This window comes from Tachysurus vachellii, chromosome 24 (assembly GCF_030014155.1).
Source record: "Tachysurus vachellii isolate PV-2020 chromosome 24, HZAU_Pvac_v1, whole genome shotgun sequence".
Lineage (NCBI taxonomy): Eukaryota > Metazoa > Chordata > Actinopteri > Siluriformes > Bagridae > Tachysurus > Tachysurus vachellii.
The window spans coordinates 2,891,283-2,919,239 of NC_083483.1; the positions used below are offsets into that span (position 1 = coordinate 2,891,283).

Sequence of the window (27,957 nt, forward strand, 5' to 3'; positions counted from 1 at the left end):
GAGACCCGAGAAGCGCACGGTGCTGCTTAGACGCGTCAGGAGTGCAGCCCGCCCCAAGAATCAAGAATACCAACTAAATCCAGCAAAGTGTTTATTTGTTGTCAAATAAGTGTTTTGTCATAAATTAGATTTTTAAATATTTTACTGTGCGCGAGGATGAGGCGCGTGGTGCTCTTAGCGCTGTGCGCGTGCAGCGCGGTGATGTGTTTGCCAAAGTTCGGCAGGATTAAGCGACAAGGACAAGAGCAGCAGGTGCTGGACATTCCTGTGGAAGAGCTGGCATACACACGCCAAGGTGAGGGACAACACGTACAAATATATAAGTTAAAGCTGCGCAATTGCAATGCAACACAAAGTGTACAAACCTAAATGCAATGCTGACCATCAGTTCCACATAAGAAACCCTACATTTCAGTTCTTACTGTATATAGTGTAATTGTTCAGTGTAATTGCTATAAAATCTCATTGTATTGCTAAACAATGCGTCAAATAACAAATCTACACTTGCACATTAAGTTGTGACTGTCATTCAAATTGTACAAAAATACATAATTTAACATTAAACTATATTGATATTTGCTTTAAATATTGTTCAGCTACAAAATCTCGTTTTCTTGATAGCCGATTGCGTAAAGTAGCACTTAGGGTCTGTATTTGCACCTAAAGCTGTGAATGTAAAATGTAGCTCATAAGTAACAGAAGCCTATTCACCAAAAACAAATCAATACTAGTATTTGTTTTAAACATTGCGTAGCTACAAAAACTTATTTTATTGCTAAGTTTGCTGCTTGTGACATGACATGAAGTAACATTGTGTGTGCACAGCATACTAGCACAGCATAACCTAGGACAGTTGATTGATAGTGAAATTCTTTGGCAACAGTTTTTATTATCCAATTTGTTAATTATTGCATTAGATTAGTATTAGAGAAATTGTATTTCTTGTAGTAATTTGTCATATTTAGTAAATCCACATATGAAAAATTGAAAAAATAATTTTTTTTTTTTAAAGTAGGTCAAAAAAATTTATGTTCACCTTAAAACATGTGGAGATTTCTTTCCCAAGTCAACTTTACTCTCCAGAACTTTAGTACTCAATTATGGAAAAGGTACTGCTACTTATAAAGTCAAATATGTACAAAAAAATGTTTAAAGTAACACTAAACGTGTTGTTTGTTGGAACCGTACTTATGCTATTATTGTTAACAGCAATCACATTAAATGAAGCAAAAATCACTTTACCAAGTAAACATACATGTTAAAATGACTCAGGTAAAGGTTTTATTGATAAATGACAAATGTCAGGGAGAGACTTTATTTACAAATTAAGTTATAACTAATTTCAAAACTAACTTTATTTGCTTTAAAAAATGCGTAGCTACAAAATTGCATTTTATTGCTAAATGATAAATAACAGGAAGATTCATGATGTACATTTTACTTTATGACTAATGTCTCAAAAATTTATTTTCTCCAAAAAATAGATACATGTAATGACTTTAAACAACATTGTGTAGCTACAAAAGCTTATTTTACTGCGCAGCATTTGAGTTAAACAATAGTGTTTCCATATTTACACATGAAGTGTAAGGTGGAACTACTATATTATTCCTACTATATTTAGTAATTGTGTGTAAAACAGAATTGTGTATATTTCTCAATCTGATGTCATTTGCTTTGGGTTACACTGTTGTTTATAATACGTTATAGATTTTTATATGTGATTAACAGCTAATGAAAAAATAATAACTATATTTATAATAAATAATGTATACTCTAAGAACCTTAGTATGGTTCAATTTATTAAGTATTACTTAAGAAGTAATCAGAACACACACTTTGAGGTTGATTTTTGATTGAAATTTCAAATCATACTCTTCTGTTAGATTGCTAACTGCCTTGATGGTACATTAGTTTTTAAATTAACATTAATGTTTTGAGGTAAAACATTTGCTGAATAATATAATTTTTTTTTCACTAGAACTTAACATATAGCTACATAAGGAAAATCAAGGACTTAATATAAAGTGCACCAGCAACATAAATAATTGCAAGATGTTACATTGATGTACAAGATGTTTTTGTGTAGATTTTTTATGTAGATTTTTGTAGATTTTATGTAGATTTTTGTGGCGACAAGCAGTTTATTAATCAATATTTTTTAAAAAACTTACTTTGAAGACTTTTGGATGAAATTCCACAACAAAAACAAACAAACTAAACATTTTTAGAGAGATTATACTTGCACTGAATTGTGGTGGAACATCAGGTTATTTGTGAAACCTTGCTGTGGTTCATGGGTAATTTTCTTTCTTGCACAGCTGGCTGTACAGAGAATGGGCAATTTTACCGGCTCAATGACCAATGGGAACGGCCCTACATGGCAAGCACGTTACTGTGCACATGCAAAGGATCGGCAGGCATCCAGTGTGAATCCAAACCTGCAGGTAAGAATGAAAACTATGCGCAACATTGGCTTTTATTTTATTCATTATGAAAATCAAAATATATTGGAATTATACTGAACTTGAGCTGAAATGCGTACCACTTTTAATACTTCAATCCCAAAGTGTGTTCTGTTAGTTTAACCATGATGGTTTTTTTTCATTTAGCTGAAGAGATGTGCTTCGATAAAATCAACGCAAGGTCGTACCGTGTGGGCGAGACGTACGAGAGGCCGAAGGACAGGATGATCTGGGACTGCACCTGCATTGGATCAGGTCGAGGCAAAATCAGCTGCACCATCGCAAGTGAGTCACTTTCGGGCTTTAACAGTAGTCATAAAGTAGAAACCTTAGAACAAAAAAGTTCCACAGCACAGCGCCCCTATTGTCATGAATGAACTAATTAATAATACAAGACTATCCTAAAAACAAGCCTCAGAGTCAACAGGCTAACTTGAACTAGCATTATAGCAAACTGAGCTAATGTATGAACTAGCATTGTAATATTCAAACTAATTCATAAATCATTATTATTATATTAATTTTGTTTATGTGAAAAATTTGCAGTTAGGTATTAAAGCAGTTTGTGGCCTGTCATGGCATCTTGTTTTTTCATTGTGACAGATCGCTGCCATGAAGGAGGTAGCTCGTACAGAATCGGCGAGACCTGGACACGACCCCACGACACAGGCGACTACATGCTTGAGTGTGTGTGTCTCGGCAACGGAAAGGGCGAGTGGACCTGCAAACCCATTGGTGAGTGCTCAAGAAACGGCCCAGGGACAACGGTCAACATTTTCTGACTAATTATCATCAGGATGTTAGAAGGACTTGAAACATTCACCTGCAACAGGATCAATTCAAGACACATAATGCTGAGGAGGGAAGATTCTGCTAAATCAGGGATAATGATTAAACTTAGTGCAAATAATGAGAGTACAGCGGTCAATATCAACAGTACAACAAATACAAACAAACCTAGTAACCTTGTGAAACTGATTCATTGCACATTTACATTAAAATATTAATTACATAGTACTTGCTGCAAGTAAGCACAATATAAACAGTAAACACATAATACATATGTTAAGCATAATAGAGACAAGAACAATGCCAGGAAAAAACAAAAGTAAATTAAATATATAAATATTACCTAAATACAATTTCCAATACAAGAGCATTCAAATTGTTATTTGAAAAACACTTTTAAAATTTAAAACGATACTTTTTTAAACTTACTGTTATCTTATTTATTTTTGTGTAAGTAATTATGTTGCTATTATATTCATATTTTTATTTTATTTATATTTATTTGTTATATAGTTTTTTCAATTATTCGATCACATGGAATTACATGTTAGTCACTTATACTGTTTTCTTTACATATATTTTGTTTGTTTTCTTTTCCCTGTATTATTTATTTGATTCCTTTTTTTTGTTATTTTGCACTTTTTATAATTTATTTGTTTGGTTGAAATGTTTTCATTATTTTAGTTGTTATTTTTAGAGTTATTTCATAAAATCATTTCAACAAACATTTCGTAAAAGTTTACACTTTACATGACAATATTATCTTCACCAGTGTATCACAGTTTTTGCAGCGGCTCTGTTAACAATAGTAATATACATTTTTACAGCCGAGCGCTGCTATGACACATCACTGGGCACGTCGTATGTGGTTGGACAGACTTGGGAGAAATCTTACCAGGGCTGGATGATCGTCGACTGCACGTGTCTTGGCGAAGGGAACGGACGCATCACCTGCAGCTCCCGGAGTGAGTGGCATGTTATAAGTTGTTGTTATTGTGTCATTTATGTCATTGGTACAAAATAACCATTTTCAAGCTAGCTGGAAACAGTGACAGATTCTTAGCTACCAAACATGATGGTGGTAATAAAATCATGGCTGTTTCAGACCGCTGTAACGACCAGGACATGAAGAAGTCGTATCGTATTGGCGAGACGTGGAACAAAGTGGACACGCAGGGCCGCAGTCAGCAGTGTGTGTGTATGGGAAATGGACGCGGCGAATGGAAATGCGAGAGTAATTCTGCTCAAACAGCCCTTGGTGAGTGTGATACAGGTAACGTCACGATTTATAAAAATCTTGCCATCTCAATCATCTCATTCAGATGATTCAAGAGTCTGCTCACTGACTTAACCCTCACGACTTTCACAATCACAACTAACCGTTTATTCTAGAATTAGCTGCTTTAGAAAAAATCAGGTACCCACATTGGGTTCTTTATATAGCTCATTGAAATGTATTAAATATTTATAGGAATTGTTAAATTTTATAAATAATTTTAGTAGTTTGACTTTGATTGTATGGTGAAGTTTTTCCTGCTGTTCTTGCCCTTTATTCTCAATGATTCAGGTTCAGGTTCGGCCTTGTCCACCGAGGTCAGACCCGTCACTCATCAGCTGGCCATTGTGCCTGAGCTGGTTGCTACTGGCGCGTGTCAAACCGGATCTGGCACCACCTACTACAATGGCATGCGCTGGGTCCAAACTCAGGGAAGTCAGCAGATGATGTGCACCTGCATTAATGGAGGCATCAGCTGTGAAGAATGGGGTACAGCCAAATTTTTGCTTCACCTCACCATCATAACACTAAAAACAAAGTGTCCAAACAAAGACTTGTTAAATTTTTCTTCTTTTCACTCAGTTTCCTCAGGAATGCGATTGAACTTGACTGAAGTTTTATGACTTGCTGTCATGGAAGCTTCAATATTGGCTTTCATTTTGAATTCCCCCAATTCCTCTGTGTGTGTGTGCAGATGGTCAATCTCACGTGTATGGAGGGAACTCCAACGGGCAGCCATGTGTGTTCCCCTTTGTTTTTGGACAAAAAACACACTACTCGTGCATCTCTGAAGGCCGATCTGACGGGCAGCTATGGTGCAGCACCACCTCCGACTACGACACAGATCGCCAGTACTCCTTCTGCACTCAGAGAAACTGTAAGTGTTGCTTTGATAAAATATTTAAATTTCCATTAAACAAATTTAACTGAAATCCTAGCTGTGGGAGGGGTCACGGTGGCTTAGTGGTTAGCACATTCGCCTCACACCTCCAGGGTTGGGGGTTCGATTCCCGCCTCCGCCTTGTGTGTGTGGAGTTTGCATGTTCTCCCCGTGCCTCGGGGGTTTCCTCCGGGTACTCCTGTTTCCTCCCCCGGTCCAAAGACATGCATGGTAGGTTGATTGGCGTCTCTGGAAAATTGTCCGTAGTGTGTGATTGTGTGAGTGAATGAGAGTGTGTGTGTGCCCTGCGATGGGTTGGCACTCCGTCCAGGGTGTATCCTGCCTTGATGCACAATGACGCCTGAGATAGGCACAGGCTCCCCGTGACCCGAGGTAGTTCGGATAAGCGGTAGAAAATGAGTGAGTAAGTGAGTGTAGCTGTGGGTTTGAACTGAAACTCAATTTGAGACTGAAGGAATGGGATTTAAGGTGGTTATTGTGCTTAATTATGTCTCTCTAGTTTTTGGACTCATATTGACCCATTTCACAACATACATGGTTTTAGCTTTGGGATTGAACTTTGAGATCCACATTGATTTGGATTAGCTTTGTAATTCAATTAGCAAGAACAAACCTTAAATCACATCTTAGAGACTAGAACTAAAACAAAAACTTAAACCTAAAGTCCCATCTTTAGAATTCTATCCAAACTCCTATCTGTAGGATTTGAAACCAAGGTGTTGGTTGGGTATAATGATTAAAAAAAATCCTAGTTTTTTAATTAAAAAAGTTTTGGTAGATTGAACTCAGTCCCTAACCTAAGAGATGGACCTTAAGTCTCACAGCTTTAGGATTTGTCCTTCTGTCTTAATTTTTTGGTTGGACCTAAATCCCCAACATTGGCTTTAGAGCTAAATTCCTAGATCTCGACCCAAAGTCCCAAATAATGGATTAGTGCTAAAGTCCTACCATTGGGTTGGACGAAAAGTTTGCATTTTTGGGATTGCACCTAAATTTGTAGCTTTATTACAGAGTTTGATCTAAGCTGAAGCTAAAAAAATCAAACCTTTTCATATTAAACGGAACGTATTATATCAAATTCCTTATTTTTAAATTTTTTTATTGTTTTTTTTTATAGATAAAAATTCCAGATTTAGGATAAAAAACCAACACACAATGATCGATTGATTTAACTTTCAGGAACTGATTTAAAGGTCTTACTGTAGGATTTTGATTCCATTGGACTTTTTAAATTTTTTTTGTAACCTAGATTTCAAGCTTTTGGATGAAATCCCACTTAATCTTGTATATATTTCCAAATAGTCTCTAAGTCTGATAGTCTGATAGCTGAAGAAAATGTTGAGCATGTCTGTGTACACTGAATATTCATGTCACACTTCCCTTGCAGTGATGGTTACAACTCGTGGTGGAAACTCTAACGGCGCACTGTGCCACTTTCCCTTCCTGTACAATGGGCGTAATTACACAGACTGCACAGCTGATGGCCGACGGGATGGGATGAAGTGGTGTGGCACTACAGAGAACTACGATGAAGAGCGACACTACGGATTCTGTCCCATGGCAGGTACATCAAGTTCACAACCAAATATTGTTTGTTCGTTTCATGGTAACCATTTCACCTGCATAAAGGCAAAATATTTGCTTTTGACTGAATTAAATACACTACTCTAACATGCTGGAACGCAGCTGGACAGCCAGATGCTTGCAGTGAATCATCCTTTTTGTTTGAAGTTGGTTTTATTGGCGCAAATAGCTTTTTCATGAAACCAGCCAGGCCGCGTCCAGGTCATTAAAACCCGAGTGCAGGATTTAAGGGTCATTACTGTATGTCATTACGAGAAGGAGTCTTTATGGAAGCATAATAATTAGCCTTAACTAGTTGCTGATTTGTGGCTGTCTTGGCCAGAGGTACGTGATAGACACCCCCCCCCCTTTTTTAAAAGAGAACATTCTGAGATCAAAATCTCTCCCTCTCACTCTCTCTCACTCTCTCTCTCTCTCTCTCACACACACACACACACACGCACTACATAGTTGACTGAGCAATCCTCATAGGCAGCAAAAATCTATTCAAATTTCTGTAAAAGCCTATATAATCTTTTAAAGGCTTAATTCTAAATATGACAAGTTAATCCCAAACTAAACACTTTGTAAATCTTGAATGAACCCAAACTAAACCCTGACTGTATTCTCATTAAATCCTTATTAAAGCCTGTCAAAGTCTAGTCCCAAGTTTCTCTATAGACCCGACTAATCCCTGATTAAAACCCATATAAACTTGAGTAAACCCATAGACACAAAAAAGACTAAATCTTGACTAGACCCAGAGACCCATACTTTTTCAGTTTGAGATATAGTACTTGGTGGAATAAAAAAAAAAGCATAACACTAATCTGACTGCATTTTCCTGTGTTCTCCAGCTCATGAGGAAATCTGCACAGTAAACGACGTCATGTACCGCCTGGGGGATGAGTGGGACAAGCGCCATGACACCATGGGCCACATGATGCGCTGCAAGTGTTTGGGTAACGGCCGTGGCGAGTGGAGCTGCGTCGCCTACTCACAGCTTCGAGGTACAAACCCGAACTTGATTCTCTTTTTTAAACGGATTTTACATCTAAAAAAAACCTTGAATCTCACACTCACCTAGCATTCTGAGTACTGAACTACAATTTTGTTTTATTTCTTTGACTACAGCGTCCCAACTTTGTATTTATTTCTATAGTTAGTGTAACGTAAAATTTGTGCATTTTATATTAACCTCATTAGTAACTTTACATCAATTTTCACAGCTTAACACAGCTTACATTTTCTATATAAACTTATCGAATTTATTTTTATAGTTTTAGGTAACATAACCCAAGCACTGTATTGATTTCTATATGAATTATACTGTTATTTGTATAACTGTAACTCCTGTACCTAAACTTTGTCTTTATTTCTAAAGCTATATACCAATCTATATATTATTCTGTAGCAAATTCACATCAAATTTAACTACAATGATGAACCTCACAAAAAAAAAGGAACATTGTGTTTTGTCCATCAGATCAGTGTATTGTAGAAGGACTCACATATGAAGTCGGGCAGAAGTTTGACAAGAGGCACAACGAGGGCTACATGATGAACTGCACGTGCTTCGGTCAGGGCCGCGGACGCTGGAAATGCGATGCTATCGGTAAGATACGCTCTCTCCTCTCTCTCTTTTAATCTTCGATGCCCAGAGACATTTTCACACTGATCAGAGTTTCTTGGCTTAGCTTTGTTTTTGCTTTTTACTAAAATTCTCGAGAAGAAACATTTACAGCTGTCTGGATTCAGACAGAGAGCTTCTTTGGAAACTTTGCCAGTCCAGATGTTTCCCAGTCGGTTTGACAGCTCAAGAAAATAAGACCATCTGCACTTTAGTGATATAAATATTTTTTCGCCTGCAGATCAGTGCCAAGAAGCTGAGACAAAAGTGTTCTATCAGATCAGCGAGACGTGGGATAAAGTGAGCCATGGCGTCCAGTATCGTTGTACCTGTTACGGAAACGGTATCGGAGAACACGCCTGCGAGCCTCTCCAGTCCCAGGGTGAGTTACAATGTGGACCATAAACGCTAATAACATTTAGAACAAAGCAACATTAACAGAAACAAAAGTGCTTTCCAGTGAGGTTTAATAAAAACATTATATATGTTTAAAACACTGTCTCAATGTAAAATGGGCAGGGCTAATCTTAAATAGAGCTTTCAATAAAGCATTGCAGAATAGATGATACATGATGGGTGTAAATTGCTGGATTAAATCGTTAAAGCATAGACCAACGTTTGACATTTTAAAAAAGTTTCCTTTAACATTTTTGAGGAAATGTGCTTCACAGGAAGCTGATTCAGAAAGGAGGGGAATAACTTTTCTTGGGGTTAGAGAGTGGAAAATGTTATGTAAACATGTTTGATCCACAGATTAGACCTTAGTCTGTTGTTGACGATGTCAGTCCATCGTTATCTGATCGTTAATCAGAGTTTATCTCGCTTAGAAAGGGTCAGTTGACCAGTCTTTTTTTTTAACTCTCACACTTTGAAGTCATGCAGATGGATTTGGACTTGTGTCCCCCTTTTTTTTACATACTCCCCCTTTGATCACTTCTTCAGAGTTTCCACACGTTGCTGATTGAGCTAAAATAAAGCTTTTCAGATCAAATTAGACTTAAAGCACAAGTTGCTTTAAGTGTGTGAAGGGTTTTTTCCTGAACAAGAAAAAAATCTGCTGCTAAACTGCACTCAAACTCAAAGGTCATTTTTTCCTTTCTGTTTTTCCCCCCCTTATTAAATTCAAGTTAATTTCATGACATTACTGTACAGTACTGAGAAGTAACTACTAAACAAGAAGAAAGTTGGAATGAGGAGAGATGAAGTAAGGAGGAAAAGAAATGGTTATGGTAAATGAATGAAAAATAGAAAGACAGAAGGATTTTAAGAAAGAAAAAAAGAAAGAAAGAACGGATGGTAGTAAATGTGTATGTGTGTGTTTGTGAGTGAAAGAGAGAGAGAGAGAGAGAGAGAGTGATAAATCTAGTCCTGATACTAATCTTATTACTAACTTTATTTCACTAGTTCCAGTACGCGTGACCATCACAGAGACAGGAAACAAGCCCAACTCACACCCCATCCAGTGGAACCCACCAGCATCAGCCCACATCACCCAGTACATCCTCAAGTGGAGAGTGGTAGGTTAACATGAGCACTGTTTCACTGCATTGTAGTGATGGGACCAGTTTTTAAATTGATCTGGTAATTTTTTTTTCTTGCTGACTGTAATGTAAAAAGTCTCAAAACCCCACAGGAAGTGGTGAAATTGTACTGCACAGTTTTTCTGTGGGATACCTCAGGGCTCTGCATTAGGACATTAGGGTTTTTAGAATTGCAGTGTAGAATATACACACTAAAGCATGATTTGAACAATCTGTACTATTGCTCAAACAATTCAGGGAAAATTTAACTTCTGTACACAAATATGTGGCAGAGATATTTACACAAAGGTACACGAGGACAGGCCATGTCGCTTAATCATGCACAAACAAGCACACAGGCCTTGAACTTCACAAACATGAGACTGGAGTTTAGCAGAAACTCAGAGAACGTGTAGGAGAAGTTCATCAGACATTTTGGAGAAGTCCACTTGTGTTTATGCTCACATTCAGTGTGCTGAAGTGTTCATGGTGTGATGTAGGAAGTGGTTGTTTAGAAAGTCATCCCAGTGCTTTGAAGGTCTTTCAAAAGTTTTCTTCATTACATTTGCCAAAGGGCAAAAAAGTAACTATTTATAAGTGAACTAAAATGACACGAAAGAATAAAAACAAAGAAAGAAAGAAAGAATGAAAGAAAGAAAGAAAGAAAGAATGTTTTAATTGAAAGTGGAAACAGCAAGCAGTGGACGGAAGTGAGGGGGAAAAGAAACAGGATGGAATGAATGGAAGTAAAGAAAAGATGAGTGAAAAGTGAAAGAAGTATCACTTCCCAGCACTTCTCTTGTCTGAATATTAGGCTGTTATTTGTCACAGAAAAACACTCGCACTCCGTGGAAGGAGGTTATTATTCCCAGCCACATCAACTCCTACACCATCTCAGGCCTGAAGCCGGGGCTCACCTATGAGGGTCAGCTCATTAGCATCCTTAGCTACGGTCACAGAGAGGTGACCAGATTCGACTTCACCACATCCTACGGCTCACGTATGTCACTTCATAAGCTTCCTCTCATCCTTTATTTCCCTCTAATGGGAATACTTAGTGTTTAATAAACAAGCTTTATAGGGAACAAGCTAACCCGTAAGATAAAATTATAGCAAACAAGCTAACCCATGAACTAGCATTTATAGAAAACAAGTTAACCCATGAACTAGCATTTACAGCAAATAAGCTAACCCATGAGCTAACATTATAGTAAACAAGGTACCATGCAGGCATACATAGACTAACATACATAGTAAACAAGCTAACTCATAAGCTAACATTAAGCAAACCTACAGATTAATATTCCAGTAAATATGTTCATGTTTCATATTGTATTTTTCCTTTCTTCATTTCTAGTGGTTCCTACTGAAGGCATGACCACAGAGCCCATTCGAGTGGTGGACACGTCTGAATCCGTCACTGAGATCACATCCAGCAGTTTCGTTGTTTCCTGGACATCAGCGTCTGAGACCATCTCCGGATTCAGAGTGCAGTATGAACTCTCTGAGGAGGGAGCCGAGCCCACGGTGCTCGGTAACAATAACGATTACAAACTAGTGTTAAAGCAAGCATGCTATCACAGAAATTACCATTCAACAGGCTGAGACACAATCTAGCTTTAAAAAGGCTAAGACACAGACTAGCATTATAGTAAACAGGTTAACGCAAAAACTAGCATTAAAATAAGCAGACTAACACACAAGGTCCCTTTATAGTAAATAGGCTAACATACAAACTAGCATTAATGTAAGCAGGCACAGAAACTTGCATCATAGTTAACAGGCTAAATCACTTCGTTAAAAAATGAAGAAATTGATAAATATGAATAGTTTAAAATGTTAAATAAAAATGCTGCTATGAAAGAAGTTTATAGGATTATATTTTTCATGTTTTGATTTGTTTCAGATCTTCCTCGCACAGCAACATCAGTGAACATCGACAATCTCCTACCAGGCCGAACGTACCAAGTCCAGGTTTACGAAGTTGAGCCGGAAGGAAATACAAATCTCATCCTCACCACCACTCAGTCCACCGGTATATATTATGTAGTTTTTCTCTTGAGAGAGGTTTTGATTTTTGATATAAGAAAAAATATTATACTATCAAAACTAGATACCAGCTGGAAAGTTCCTATGCTATACATGAGCTCGCTAAATAAACCTCTTCAGCTATATTGTTCGTTCTGCTCAAGGAAACAAATGATTCGTAACATAGCTGGTTAGCTACATGCAAATTTACTACACTACCTATCAGCTAACGGGTTAGCTACCATACTAGCTACTTTGCCAGATAATTAAAAACTGAGTTTGAAAAATACCTGTAAATATTAAAATAATTTCTTTGGCTACTTTTTTTCTTACTAATTCATAACACAGCAAGCTAACTCACCAAATAAAACAGCAAGCAACTGTGTTAGCTGTCCTTGTTTCTAGTTGCTAGTTTGAAAATTTGCCAAAAGACTAGCTATACTAGCTAGTGACATATGCTTGGTGTTATTAATTCATCTAGGTTCACAACTAACAATACAAATAGCTATCACATAAGATGCCTAGCTAGCAAGTTACAACAGTTTGGAATAGAGTTTTTGTTAACTCACTAATCACCTCAGAGGAAAGTAGCTACAGAGAGGTTAACACGTATGTACTCGTGTTTGTGATTTTCAGCTCCTGATGCTCCCACCAGTCACAGAGTTACAAATGTCGGGGAAACGTCCATTGTGATCTCCTGGACCAAACCACAAGCGCCGATCACCAGTACATTCCCAACTTATTTATTATGGAAGTTTTCTTTTATCAAGAATTCTAGACTGGAAGTTTATTGTGTGTCTGTGTGTCTTTGTGTGTGTCTTTGTGTGTAGGTTACCGTGTGGTATATACCCCATCCCTTGAAGGCAGCAGCACTGAGCTCATCCTGGCTGAGACGGTGACCTCAGTGAACCTGGTTGACCTTCAGCCGGGTCAGTCGTATAACGTTAGTATCTTTGCTGTGGAGGGAAACCTGGAGAGTGAACCGATGGTGCTGCAGGTCCACACAGCCGGAGAGCCGCACCCTGGTGAGAGACACCTGCAGCGGTTAGATGGGCGGAGTGCCATCCCTAGCCCCACCCCCACTGTGCCCATGTGCACAAAGCTTCTTTTTCTTTCTTTCTTTCTTTCTTTCTTTCTTTCTCCCATAACTATTTTTGTCTTTTGTATTCCTTCTTCCTTCTTTTATTTCTTTTTGGTTTCATTATCACTTTTTCTCTCTCTCTCTCTCTCTCTCTATCTTTCTTTCTTTCTTTCTTTCTTTCTCTTTCTTCTTCTGTTTGTTTATCCTTTCTTATCTTACTCTCCCTCCATTGTTCTTTCACTCTTTTTTCTTTTTATTCCAGTCGTTTCTGCAACATAACTCAATTCTCTAAACAGTGTTTTTCAGTCACATAACAGCCGACTACAAAATAAAAGAAAGCAAACAAACAAACAAACAAACAAACAAACAAAAAATCTGACTAATGCACTATTAAAACTAGTTCCCTCTGTGTTAAAACTGGTTTTGCAACAACAATATCAATAAAACAATAAAACAATAAAATAATAATAATAATAATAATAATACCAAACTTCTGATCTTACAGCAAACATAATGTAAGCTTGGCATGTGCTGATTTTAAATCTTATTTAGAATAACACTTTCTATCCTATAAGGTATAACATTTTTGTCTCACACACACACACACACACACATGCCAGGTTTCCGTGTGATTCAGAGTGACTCCTAGAAAAAGTGCCAGTTGGCAAGATAATAAAGAACAGCCGCCATCCCCCACCCGGACAGTCAGACACACACACAAACACACACACAGGAAAACTGCACTGATGAACAGGGTGTTATTCACACAGCAGGCATGAGAGGGCGCTGATTTCATTTTTCCATCCCTTCTGTACTTCTGATCCTACACAGGGTCACGTGGAGCCTAGAGCTGAGCCTGATTTTCTTCTTTTTTTTTTACGGACTTTTGCACTCCATAATAATTAACATCCCATCATGTAAGGATTTTTGCACTTGCATCATTTCATTCTCGTTTCTGTGACTCCGCATTCAGAGGAATTCCAGGCACCGACTGAGCTGCATTTCTATGAGGTGAATGACATGAAGATCACTATCACATGGACTGGACCACCCAGCGAGGTATCAGGCTACCGTGTGACCTATGTACCTGTAGGTTCCGACGGCCAGGTGACACAGAGGCCTCTACAGCTTCCCGTCACGCCCAACGCCTATGCTGAGATCACACACCTGCAGCCCGCCACCTTGTACCGCTTCTACGTCTACGCTGTCTATGGTGGACCCGAGAGCCAGCCGCTGGTGGGAGAGAAGTCAACACGTGAGTCTGCAGTTATTTGTGTGTAGTATTTATCCAAGCGATAGGTAGTTAAATGGCCTTGTTGCTTACCTTTTACCTATTGCACCTTCAGGGCCTGATGCTCCTACAGACCTAAACTTCCCAGAAGTCACAGAAGACACTGTTCTGGTGGTGTGGTCTGCCCCACAAGCCCAAATCACCGGTTATCGCCTCTTCATTACTGCAGAGGACTCCACCACCCCGACGCAGGTTAGAGTCCGACCCGAGGAGACCCAGTACACCGTCCAGGACCTGCGGCCGGATACATTGTACACCATTACAGTGTACTCAGAGCATGGCAGCACGCTGAGCGAGGGCATCTCCGGAACCATTACCACTTGTGAGTTGCAAAGCAAATGGCTATAGATAATGTAGCACCCAAGTGAGCTTAAAAAATTACTATGATGCACAGAAACAGGTGGGATTTTGTAGTGGATTAACTACTCACAACACTGAACAGGATTGGATAATTGGAGACGGTTGTCAGTTGTAGCAGATGTAATTGCTTGAAATGGTAAATAAATACAGTTGCTATATTAACAGCAAACATCTTGATGTTAAACATGTTTGTTTCCTATCACGTGGGTTTTGTTACTCAGCTGTGCCATTCGGTAATGCCCCCCGTTTCTCCACGGACGTCACCGACACGTCCATCATCATCTCCTGGACTCCTGTTCCTCGCTTCAGCTACAGGGTAAAGACACAACACAGCATTCAATCTCAAGCGGCTGATGCTAATTGTTTTAGTTTAGTTGTAGAGAATCTTTGTTTAAGCGACTTTTCTTCTTTCTGTGAAAATGTTTTATTTTCTCTACATTTCTGTCTCAATTCTTCTGTCACTCTTCAGGACTTCTCTTATATTTACATTTACATCATTTGGCAGGCGGCCTTATCCAGAGCAACGTACAAAATGCTTAAGTCTCTAGCATTGGATACATTAACTCTGGTTCACTAGGTTACATACCATGAGATAGATATACCATAGATACCATGAGACTAAAACACTGTTCAAATTTTTTTATATATATATACATACATATACATACATACATACATACATACATACATACATACATACATACAACAAACAGGGAGGAAGTGCTAGTTGAAGTGTTTCATGAATAATTAGGTCTTCAACTGTCGTTTGAAAATAGCCAGTGACTCAGCTGTCCGGACAACTAGATGAAGTTCATTCAGTTGATTATGGACAATGCGTTCAAGAATTTTAGAAAGAAACGAGAGAAGTGATACCGGTCTGTAGTTACTGATGTCTGATGGAGCCAGAGCAGGTTTCTTCAGGATGGGAATAACCCTTGCTCTCTTGAAGGACGTTGGTACCTGACCAGATGCAATGGATCTATTGATGATAGTAGTAATGAATGGCAGAAGGTCTTGCGAGATGGTCTGGAGCATAGGGGAAGGGAGTGGATCCAATGGGTAGGTGGTAGGATTGCAAGACTGGATGAGTTGTAAAATCTCTTCTGCTGCTACAGTTAAGAAATGCACCAACAAAGGAGTAGGGAAATCCAGACTGTGAGATGTTAGTGCAGTCGGGGCAGAAGTGAAGGTCCTGCAGATTTCCGCAATCTTCTCATGGTAGAAAGAAGCAAAGTCTTCTGCAGTCAGGGAGGATGAAGCAGGTGGAGCCGGGGGGGTTGAACTGTAGCCACAATTGTAACCACTTTTTGATATAGCCGGAAAACGCCCAGTGCTGATTGTGTGTGTGTGTTTTTTTTAATCAGATGTCAGTGAAGCCCAGTGAGGGTGGCGAAGCTCCCAGGGTCGTGACCTCTGACTCAGGAAGCATCTACATCTCAGGCCTGACCCCTGGAGTGGAATACACCTACAGCCTGCAGCCCATGTTCAACGGCCGAAATCAGGGCAGCCCCATCACACGCAACACCGTTACACGTAAGAAAAGAATGATGTGTAGGTGTACATGCGTGTTTGGTGTAAATATTAAAGTGTCTCATGTTCATGTTTGCTCTGCAGCATTGACCCCACCTAGTCATCTGAATCTGGTGTCCAACCCCTACACGGGCAACCTCAACGTTCACTGGCAGGCAACCGCCACTCCCGGTAAATACACACATCAGCTGTGTGTCTGTGAGTCAGTCGTGCTGTGAATGTTAATGAAAGTGAATTTGTTCTTTGTGATTGTTATTAAAATGGACAAAACTTTTCTTTTTCAAAAAAAAAAAAATTATTTGTAACATTTTTGTACAAAATGTTTATACAGCTTTAAAATTAGTTTTTTCTTTTCTTTTAATATATTTTTCTCTTAAACACATCCAGAACTTTCAACATTCAGAAAAAATCAAAACATTTTTTAATTACCTTATATAGGTTATAGTTATAATGTTATTAATATTTTAGCTAAAACTAGATCTGATCCATGTTTAAATTTGTATTTCATGTATAGGAATTTTTTTTTTTAAAAAGAATTTTTTTTTTCTTTCTAAATTTTATTTGGATAAAGAATGTTTTTTTGTCCATTTCCCTTAAATTCGTTATTCAAGCTTTAATTTTCTTTTTTTTTTAATCTCAATCTGTTGCTATTCTCAATCTGATTTTTTTTCATTTAGTTTACATCTTATCTTTCTTTTATCTATATTTTAATTCATATTTCTCATTATTTTTTTTATCCCAATTTCCCAATGCAGTTGGGAGTCATGTATCCCTTACATTTTCTAAAATTTTCATTCTTTTCCACGAATCCACCCCAATCCCTGCACCCCATCATCAGACATCACAGGTTACCGGGTGACATGTTCACCCACTTCAGGGCAGCGTGGGAACGCTCTGGAGGAGTTTGTCCGAGGTGGGCAGACTTCCTGTACGCTGGAGAACCTGAGCCCTGGTGTGGAGTATAACGTTAGTGTCTACGCCGTTAAAAACCACTTGGAGAGCGAACCCATTTCATCAGTTATCACACAAGGTAACCACTGAGCCTCATCATGTGGAGGTTCTGATAACAGATGTTTCATATGTTACAGGAAATATGCTAATGTAGACATGAACATGACATGTTCCTCTAAATCCTGTTTTCCAACTAATAGATTTTAGCTAGAACTAGCTAGAATAGAATTTTAGCTAAAATAGAATTAACAAAAAAAACAAAAAACAACAAACTGAATTCCCAAACCATGAACCAGCAAAAGAACAAGATGGCTGACTGTGGTCTTTTCTCTGCGACTCAACAGTGGTGCTAAAATATCCGTTCTAAAATTGTAACTTTGACGGACGTTTTTCTCTATAAATATCAATGCTTACATCATCACCTTGCGAATTGTATTAATTCTGGCTGCCTCAGTAGATTCATTCATTTTCTGTACTTCTGTACTAAATCAATTTTGTCTTAATAACAATCATACAATTTAAGAACTGATCATGAATATTTCAATTTAATTGTATAACATGATTGTTGGTCCTTGTTCTTGTAATTGTCGTATCAGTAGCTATTATAATATGTGCATTGTTTATTTTTTCAATTTTGTTGCATGTCACATCTTAATTAGAATCTTGTGATTCCAGTTTTAATTTCCTCTTTTTAATCAAATCTCTAACAGCACATGATCATAATCTGTTTTCTTCTCTGCTTGCGATTCTAAACTAATTCACTCCAGACGTGCCAAAGGTGAGAGACCTCAGCTACGGTAATGTCACAGACACCACCATCGGGATTCAGTGGACGCTTATAAACAACCCCGCCGTTACGGGATACCGCATCACGGTACTAGCCGCTGGGCAGAGTTTGCCCATCCTGGAGGATTCGCTGGATTCATCCACCAGTTTTTATTTGGTTCGAGGGTTGGAGCCCGGTGTTGACTACCACATCAGCGTGATTGTGCTAACAGAGGAGAGCGAGAGCGAGCCAACAACGATCACGCAGCAAACGCAAGCTGGTGAATTAATTTAACATGCTAAGTGGCTGTACAGCAGGGAACTGGGTTCCATCGGTTTATAATGCAAATTCAGTGATTTCAAATCTAAACAGGTTCATTTATAAATCAATGGTTTAGCAATTTAAAACAAAATGAAATTCAAGTACAAAATATTTAAAAAATTGTAGTTATGTTAAAAATCCAACTAAACATTTTGTCTTAACACAATGCATTTATTGTATTTAAGAATGTTTTATTTTATTTTATAATTCTATTAAGACTATTTAAAAAAGGTTTAAATGAAATGATAAATGATATTTAAATCTATAAAAATGTAAAAAATTACAAAATTAAAAATGTAATATATAAAATCAACCTAAAACAACAACTTTGGTTTAACTGTAAATATTTTAAATGAATTTAATTTTAAGCAAGTATTATTTTTTATTTATTTATTTAACAACACAAACCTTCTAATTTTAACTAAAAAAAAAAAACTATTAATTTTATACATTTTTAAATGTTTAAAATGCAGACGATTAAAAAGTTGCAACTTGGATGATGACAGAGACAAAACTGCATTAACAAGCAAATGTGGACTTAATATTTAAGAGACAGATATTTCTCGACACACAACCCAAAAGGTCAAAATGTTTCAAATACATATTAAAGTGTATTAACATTATATAATATACAGTGTAAATAATCCCGATAAATATTAGATGCACAATGCTGAAATGGAAAATGTTTTTTATCTGTGTGTGTGTGTGTGTGTGTGTGTGTGTGTGTGTGTGTGTGTGTGTGTGTGTGTGTGTGTGGTGTTTTCTCTTCATGGGTCTCTCTGTTCATGTTCTCTCTGTTTCAGCCGTTCCTGCTCCAACCAACCTGAATTTCGGTGAAGTCGGTCCAGACTCTATGCGCCTCTCCTGGTCCCGCCCCTCTGTCCGCCAGTCAGAGATCAGCCGCTTTGTTATCCGCTATCATCCGAGCAACAACGACGACAACATACAAGAAGTAAATGTGGGCGGAGCCACCAGTACCTATCTCCTCCAAAGTATGCCTATTTTTGGATTTCTATAATAATAAAAATAAGGAGAAACCTCGTCTCGTTTAACTGTGTACTGTAACAGCTACATATGGTTGAAATGACAATAAAAGCTTCTTGACTTGACTTGACTTTAACTGCTACAGTACTACTACTAATAATAATTATAATAATAGTATTATTATTATAATAATAATTAGTATAATTATTATTATTATTAGTAGTAGTAGTAGTAATAGTAGTAGTAGTAGTAGTAGTATTAAGTATATTGCATCAAGATATTTAGCTCAAGATTTATTTTTATTCAGATTCCATTTCTTAATTTTTTTTCCCCTTCCTGCTTTTAATAGATCTGCTTCCAATCACTGAGTATGTGGTGAGTGTGTCATGTGTGTATGGTGAGCGAGAGAGCATCCCGGTCACGGGCAGACAGACCACAAGTAAGTATCATTTCTATTTCTGAAACCGACTTCCATCGTTTTTCAGTCCTAATAGAGTTAGCATGTGCTGGTCTTTATCCCTCACACAGCTCTCGATGCTCCAACCACTCTCGTCTTCTCTGATGTCGTCACTCACTCATTAACGGCACATTGGCGGGCACCGAGGGCCCAGATTACAGGCTACCGGTTGGTGTACATGGCGACCAAAGGGGGACGCCGTCAGGAGGAGCGTCTGCCACCGAGCCGCACCCATTATGTCCTAAATAACCTGCAGCCCGACACTTTGTACACCTTGAACATCTACGCTGTCAGGGGCCACCAGGAGAGTCAACCTCTCACTGGCACACAGTCTACCAGTGAGCACACCACACACACACACACACACACACACACATTTATCAGTTATTAAAAAACATGCTTACTCTAAAGCCAATGTTGAGGTAAAGTAATATTGCAATATTATAATTTGCCACTTAGAGTTTTTTTATAACATTTATAACGTTGCTAGTCTCAGACGCTCCCACGGACCTGGAGGTGACGTCATCCACCCCGACCAGCATCACCATCTCCTGGGACGCTCCTGCTATTCCAGTGCGCTACTACAGGATCAACTATGGACAAACTGGTGTGTGTGTGTGTGTGTGTGTGTGTTTGTGTGTATGTGTGTAGGAAATAGGGATTAAATTTCATCTTTCATTATTTAACCAAACATGGATCTTAGTTCTGCAGTAAAAGCTGATGAAATCATTTAACTTTGCTATTTAATTTGAATCCACAGGAGACCGTGGCCCTGGCAAGGACTTCACTGTGCCGGGTACAGACTCCACCAGCACCATCAGTGGCCTGCAGCCAGGCACTGATTACACCATCACCATCTATGCCGTGACTGGCAGAGGAGACAGTCCAGCATCCAGCACACCAACCATCATCACACACCGCACTGGCAGCCATGGTGAGTTACTAAAAATAATACTAATCCAGGAACACCGTTAACACCAACGATACCAATTCAGGATATGAGGTAATAGTCAATAATTCTGATCCATGAACAGAGTAAAGACCCAATAATCCAGGAATAAAATAGAATAAAATATTACTGAAATACTATTAGTAGTAAATATCACAGATCCAGGAACAGAATAATAGTTAATAATATTTATCCAGGAACAGAGAAATAATAAATCATACTGATCCAGGAATACAGCGAATCCAGGATAATACTGGTCCAGGAACAATATTGAATAATAATAAAACAGTTACAGAGGTATTAATAAATAATCACAGATTAATACTGATCCAAAAATAATATTAATAAAGAATAGACTGTCTTGGCGCATTCTTAATTACAAGAACCTTTTTTTCCCAGGCGCCCCATCTCCCACAGACCTAGACGTGAGCGATATCCAGGACCAGGCTATTATTGTGCGCTGGACACCTGCCAGAGGCCCAATCACTGGTTACAGGGTCACCGGGAAACCTAAAAATGGAGTGGGACCCACTTTCTCCAAGGAGGTGGGACCTGGTGAGTACTGCTGGATATGCCATAAAATACTAGGCTTCATGCTGATTAACAGGTATCCAGGAAACTTTCTTCTCTTTGTTCTCAGATAAGACAGAGTTGAGAATAACAGGTCTGGTACCAACAGTGGAGTACGTAATCAGCGTGTATGCCATCACTCGTGATGGACAAAGCACACCAGTGGTGCAGAAAGCTATAAATTGTGAGTAGACACAAAACTGATGTATTACATTGATGTATAGATTGCTATTCCAATCCAGGATTGTCCAGGAACCGAATTGCCCAGGAACCGAATTGTGGACATAGTAGTAGTAATTCCTTAAGTCCTTATTTGGATAAACTTAAAGGAAGCATTGTTCTTCTGGAATTCAACAAAATAAAAGTTTGAGAAATATAGTGGACTTAGCTATAGGACTTTAATTGTGACTTTAAAGTTTAAATGGTGGTGTAAAAGTTTTTATTTGTATGCTATACACTTAAACATATACAAAGTTAATATCAGCACATATCTGAGTAAAACAACTTTAGGTTAAACCAAGCTCAATACTTTTACCTCATGATTCCCCTCTCTGTTCTTTAGCACCAGACAGTCCCACGGATATGAAGTTCCCTGACGTGGACAGCTCCGCAGTGACAGACCGAGGCTCTGCTACGGACTCAGAGGGAACGCACACCACTGGTGAGACATCACCGAGCCGAGTACAGCAAGAAACAGCACAGAAGCAGGCACACATTTATTACATCCTTATGCACTTCCTTACAATGTCTTTAATGTCTAAACCCCAGCAAGCATCCCCGCCCCCACAAACATCCAGTTTGGAGACGTGGGCCCCTCGTCCTTCGTGGTGCTCTGGAGGCCACCAAGCGCCAGGCTCAACGGATACCGTGTCCTTGTGACACCCAAAAACAACTTTGCGCAAACAAAAGAGATGAACGTTGCTCCTGATGCCATGCAGGCCACCATCACTGGGCTTCTGGTAAAAATTCCCTTTTCATACCTTTAACATTACAAATATTCACACAAAAAAATACAACTTCCAAACAGGATTATAGCAAGTACTGTGTTTTGTCCTAAGGGTATACAAACATTTGCTAATCTGAATTTAATCCTGTATATTTACATTACGTTTTCCTTTTTTTGTATTGGTCCTATTTGCATATTTATACCTATTTGCATCAGAAACAAAAGTAGTCCCATACTCCACCCCTGTTAAACCCCTGTATATAATATGCAAAAAAATATATGTTTTGCAAGGATTGTGTTGAATTTGTTTATGTACATAATTATCTGACGGTATAATGGTTTACTTTTTTCTGTTTCTAGGTGTCCACGTTGTATGAGGTGCATGTGTACGCACTGAAGGGTTCAGCCAGCAGCCCACCACTCATTGGAGAGATCTCTACAACTGAAGGTAAAGATGTTTATATAATAATAATAATAATAATACAGCTTAATTAAAACAAATTTAATCAAGCAATTTAACAGTTTGAGTTGAAGTGTTTTTATAAGGTCCAATAAGCAATAATCCTGGTAATACTGGCTCCCTAACAAATGAAGCATCCTTTCATTGAGGAAGAACTACAATAGGCTTTGAGAATGCAATAACCGGCTTGTCTCTGACTGGCTCAACAGACATCAGCCCTCCTCGGCGCACTCGCATCAATGATGTGAAGGACACGAGCATTACAATCAGCTGGCGCTCGAAGATCGAGCCAATGACAGGCTTCCTGATTGAGGCCAAGCCGCTCTCAGGAGAGAGTCCAACCATTAGGAAGGAGATTCCAGCTGAACATCGCAGTGCCATAATTACTGGTAAATAATTTTTGAATAGTTGAGTAAAATCCAGACTTACATTTACTTCCGCTTTTACAAGCTCTGTTTGGTGTGTTTCAGGTCTTCAGCCTGCCACCACTTACTCCATCAACATCTACACACTGAATGGAGACAGACGCAGTGAACCCTTCACACTCACCGCCAAAACAAGTAACATCTCTCTCTCCCTCTGCCTCTCTCTCTCTCTCTCTCTCGCACACACACACACACACACAAACTTTATAAGCTTCAGTGTTCAGTTAGGGTTTCTTGATTCATTGTGTGTGTGTGTGTGTGTGTGTGTGTGTTTTTCCCCAGTTGGCTCGTCCCTTCCGCCCCCCACTGACCTCCGGTTCCTATCTGCAACTCCGAATTCCATCTCCTTCAAATGGCAACCGCCCACCAGCCATATCACTGGATATTATGTCACCTATGAAGAAGAAGGAAGCAGCCCACAGGAGCTCACGCCACGCCCACACGCCGGCGCAAACTATGCCTCCATCACAGGTACATGAACTGATTTTCTAAACTCACAAATCCACATTTCTATTTCGAATTCCATTCTTAGATCTATAACACAATACGTTATACACTATAAAATAAAATAAACATATATTCTTAAATAGATATGATATAGGGCGATGGAAGCAGCTGTTTGGCGTTAAGAGAAGTGTGTGTCGATGTCACGGCAGGATATTCGGTGTTCAGTGTTTTTGATTGAAGTGTGATTGTAGGTCTGAAACCAGCCACTGTGTACATCATAAAGATCATCGCTCTGCAGAACACACTGAGAAGTCCAGCACTGGTGGGCAAGACCAGAACGCGTAAGCACACACAAAAACACATACACACTCAAACACTGATAATGGTCATAATGGTGGGCTCCTTTAAAACCCTCTTTTTGTTGCTCAGTGGTAAAAGCAGACAAAAAGAAGTTTTGAGTCGCTTGCATGATGACTCTTAGCCTCTGCATTATCACTGGCTCTTTTATCTTAAAGCTAGCAACAAGGTCTACTGTAATGCTACTAGTTCTGTGCGTGCTACTAGACATGCAATGCTATTCATTTTGGTGCTTAAAAATATAATTGTGGCTTTGAACTGAGGCAAATTGCAGTGTCTGCTTCTTATAATCCAAAAAAGGAGAAACCTCTGTTCTCTTTGTTTCCATCAGTGTTTAAGAGCAATGTAAATACTAATAAATACATACTTGTAACAGGAACAGCTGTTCAAATTCTGATTTTGTCCGGAATGTGATGGAAGATCTTACTGAATATAATTAAACTGTACTGCCCCATTCAACTACACCCTAGCAAGCACCCTGGAATATTTACTTACATATTACTGTATTTTTGACTATAATATTTCCCATTTTTGGCATTCTTTTCTCCTTGGATGGATCTCTAAGAGCCTTCAGCCACTGTCTTTTTATTTATCTTCCTGCTTCGCTACTAACGGCTGTTCTGCTCCCAGATTCACTGCCTTTGCTGCCCATACGTCCGCACCACCTTGGTCCCCTGGACGTACCTGAGACGGACATCGTGGTGAACGTGGTTGGTCCGACGGTGCAGCCGAGACCAGACGAGCGAGGCCAGAGCATGGAGTACACAGAATACAACAACCAGCCCACTCTCCCTCACAGCGGGCACCAACCAAACCCCTACATCCCCGGGGTGGGCCAAACTCTCATCTACGTGCCTGCCCCGGGGCCGGATGGGTCACGAGTGCCCAAGGTGGTGCAACTGAGCGACAGGAACGCTCACAGTCTCCTTTTTACAGAAAATAAGACGGGGACGCCGCAGGAGGCTCAGACTCAGACCACCATCAGCTGGAATCCCTTCAAGCAGAGCAAAGCCTACTTTGTGTCCTGCCATCCAATCTCACAGCGCAATGAAAAGATGTTCCAGGTGAGGAAGCCAATAAGAACCACATTGTTCTGGAGTTTTGGTTGATTATGAGAAATACAAGTGCATACCTTGAGGATGTGCTGTTACAGAAAAACGATTACAATTTGAGTGGTAGAAATATCGGTGGTGCTTCATCATACATTTGATGCTTGATTTTGTTAAATAAAAAAAAATATGCATTATGTGCTGTTTGTTAAACTTGTTCGGTTGCAGATGCAACTTCCTGCCACCTCCACCAGTGCCACACTGATCGGCCTCACATCCGGTGCTTCATACCGTGTCCTCGTCGAGGCTCTAAAGGATGCTCTCAAATACAAAATCCTAGATGAGGTCATCACCACCGGTAACACAGGTACAAGACGAATTACTAATTAAAATTCTTACTTTTCATATCATATTTTACAAAATCATCCAAGAAATTTGTCTGTCAGATCCAGCAGGCGTTCCAGCCAGTGACGATTCGTGCTATGACACCTTGACGGCTACTCATCACAACGTTGGCGATGAGTGGGAGCGCATGTCCGAGACCGGCTTCAAGCTGTGGTGCAGGTGCCTGGGACTGGGCAGCGGCCACTTCCGATGCGACTCCTCCAGTACGTACTTTAATTTACATCAAACTAAGATAAGAATTTTGCTAAAATCTTAGGAAGCACCTCAATTACCTGGTAAAACAGTGTTCCATTCATTTCATTAGCATGCTGAAATATGATTGGCTCTTACATTTTATGATGCAGTAACACGCATGTCTTTGATTCTGCCTCCGGGCAAACTTTACAGATTAAAAAAAAATGAATAGCATAATCTTACTTAATACGTAAACACTTATACTTACAAAGTATATCTTGACCTATAACAATAAATCAACTTTAAAAGTTCCACCAAAAATGTGGACCCTGAAGTAGATTTGGGCGTATTGTTGTGTCATATTGCATTTCATCTGTCACACAGAGTGGTGCCATGACAACGGCCATAACTACCGCATCGGCGAGCGCTGGGAGAGACGAGAGGAAACTGGTCAAATAATGAGTTGCACCTGCATCGGCAACGGCAAGGGAGAGTTCAAGTGCGAGCCACGTGAGTGCCAAATTCCTCACAAATTGCCCACAAACGGATCGATGGTGGTCTGTAATGCAGTGTATGTAAAATGACTAACAGGAAGTGCAGCCGAAAAGTTCTCAGCATCTTTGTACACATTTGCCAAGGCCATGCATTTCTTTTAGCACGTTCTTTATATTTTCCAGTCACGTAAATCATAAGAGAAGTTCAGGAACGTGTCTCCTTTGTGTTTACAGACGAGTCGACCTGTTTTGATGATGGAAAGACATACCACGTGGGCAACCAATGGCAGAAGGAGTATCTCGGTGGGATCTGTACCTGCACCTGTTATGGAGGACAGCAGGTGTGAACATTTACTCTTTACTGTTTACACACAGAGGCACGGTGGCTTAGTGGTTAGTACGTTCGCCTCACACCTCCAGGGTTGGGGGTTCGATTCCCGCCTCTGCCTTGTGTGTGTGGCGTTTGCATGTTCTCCCCGTGCCTCGGGGGTTTCCTCCGGGTACTCCGGTTTCCTCCCCCGGTCCAAAGACATGCATGGTAGGTTGATTGGCATCTCTGGAAAATTGTCTGTAGTGTGTGATTGCGAGAGTGAATGAGAGTGTGTGGTGTGTGCCCTGCGATGGGTTGGCACTCCGTCCAGGGTGTATCCTGCCTTGATGCCCGATGACGCCTGAGATAGGCACAGGCTCCCCGTGACCCAAGGTAGTTCGGATAAGCGGTAGAAAATGAATGTTTACACACGACTATGATTGTGTTTTTATGCTCTTTTTTGTTTTTTTCCAATTGACTCTGTACATTGAAGTGTCTTCTCATTACTGTGTTTGGTTCAACTCACCATCAGGGTTGGCGTTGTGAAAACTGCAGGAAGCCCGGAACAGAGATCAACGCTCATCTGCTGAAGCCTGTCCGCTACGGAGACGGCATCGCTAAAGTGGTGAGTTCTGAATACTTTTGAAGCAAGCATCACTGCTGGAAAACGGCTGGAAGCATTTATGATACGAAGTTCTATTGCATTGTGTCATCTTTTTCTTTTTAGAATATTCAGTGCCCAATTGAGTGTCTCCGGCCGGATATTCTTGCTGACGCCGTGGCTAATCCCAACCCGAGAGAGTGAAGCAATAAAATCCATCCCTCCGTGTAACATGGCTCGGATCTGACAACTTTGAAACTGTTCTAAGCTCCCTAGCGCCTTAAAGCCTTCCTACTGGTTACTGCAATCACTGCTGCTGCTTCCCAGCTAATCAGCATGGTCAAAATGACACCATAGCGACGCCATTGCAATTTTTACTGCATTTAATTGGTCATGCTGTTGTTCAAGCATTTGATTGGCTTTCAATTTTTTTCCACTAAACACATGATGTTATCATTTTTAAATAAAAACAAATAAAATGAAATAAATCTACTTCTCCAGTGTTATTAAAATGAACTTAATGATAAACCTATTTTTATGACTGCACATAGAAGAGCACAAATCAAGCACTGATAATGCTGAGAATGTTCCATGAGCTTTTAGTGCATCTTTTTTAATTTATCCTTTTTTTTCTTTTAGATGAGATTTTCACGCAGACCCAGCACTGTTCATTAGATCAACACCTGATTTTTCACCTGATTTGTCAAATGCCTTGATTTATTTATCCCTTTGTTCCTTCATGTGTTTTATTAAATTCAGTTAAGAAAGTGATTGTACTGTTGGTGCCAAAGTCTTCACTACTGTCTCATTTCTGTTTTTAATAAAGTTTTACAAAAGGACCTTGATGCATTTGTGTT

General features: G+C 39.4%; 1 protein-coding gene across 4 annotated transcripts; it reads left to right on the forward strand.

Moving 5' to 3' along the window:
* On the forward strand, positions 1 to 27,939 carry fn1b (fibronectin 1b). Of its 4 annotated transcripts, none has more exons than XM_060860221.1 (46): positions 1 to 295; positions 2,322 to 2,447; positions 2,613 to 2,750; positions 3,069 to 3,200; positions 4,082 to 4,219; positions 4,360 to 4,527; positions 4,822 to 5,019; positions 5,225 to 5,407; positions 6,819 to 6,995; positions 7,852 to 8,004; positions 8,481 to 8,609; positions 8,866 to 9,006; positions 10,029 to 10,141; positions 10,976 to 11,144; positions 11,502 to 11,678; positions 12,051 to 12,179; positions 12,809 to 12,898; positions 13,003 to 13,197; positions 14,227 to 14,508; positions 14,600 to 14,866; positions 15,126 to 15,220; positions 16,269 to 16,437; positions 16,519 to 16,605; positions 17,273 to 17,464; positions 18,153 to 18,431; positions 19,276 to 19,464; positions 19,806 to 19,895; positions 19,985 to 20,251; positions 20,404 to 20,520; positions 20,674 to 20,847; positions 21,262 to 21,417; positions 21,503 to 21,616; positions 21,995 to 22,093; positions 22,201 to 22,391; positions 22,739 to 22,826; positions 23,048 to 23,227; positions 23,309 to 23,398; positions 23,546 to 23,734; positions 23,962 to 24,051; positions 24,698 to 25,131; positions 25,345 to 25,483; positions 25,563 to 25,724; positions 26,080 to 26,205; positions 26,424 to 26,530; positions 27,032 to 27,124; positions 27,227 to 27,939. In XM_060860221.1, the coding sequence occupies exons 1-46, from the start codon at positions 157 to 159 to the stop codon at positions 27,302 to 27,304; spliced, it is 7,239 nt and encodes a 2,412-aa protein (XP_060716204.1). In that variant the 5' UTR covers positions 1 to 156; the 3' UTR covers positions 27,305 to 27,939. The 4 variants fall into 4 exon arrangements, with proteins under 4 accessions (XP_060716204.1, XP_060716205.1, XP_060716206.1 ...); XM_060860222.1 differs by having other exon boundaries at positions 4,360 to 4,512; XM_060860223.1 differs by lacking the exon at positions 18,153 to 18,431 and having other exon boundaries at positions 2 to 295.
* Positions 27,940 to 27,957: the final 18 nt, after the last annotated feature.

Excerpts from the sequence above, each read along its gene's own strand:
- fn1b (XM_060860221.1), top strand. The coding sequence starts at position 157 with ATGAGGCGCGTGGTGCTCTTAGCGCTGTGCGCGTGCAGCGCGGTGATG. Across the intron at positions 13,198-14,226 it reads AGCCGGAGAGCCGCACCCTG|AGGAATTCCAGGCACCGACT; the intron begins GTGAGAGACACC and ends CTCCGCATTCAG. Across the intron at positions 14,509-14,599 it reads GGTGGGAGAGAAGTCAACAC|GGCCTGATGCTCCTACAGAC; the intron begins GTGAGTCTGCAG and ends TTGCACCTTCAG.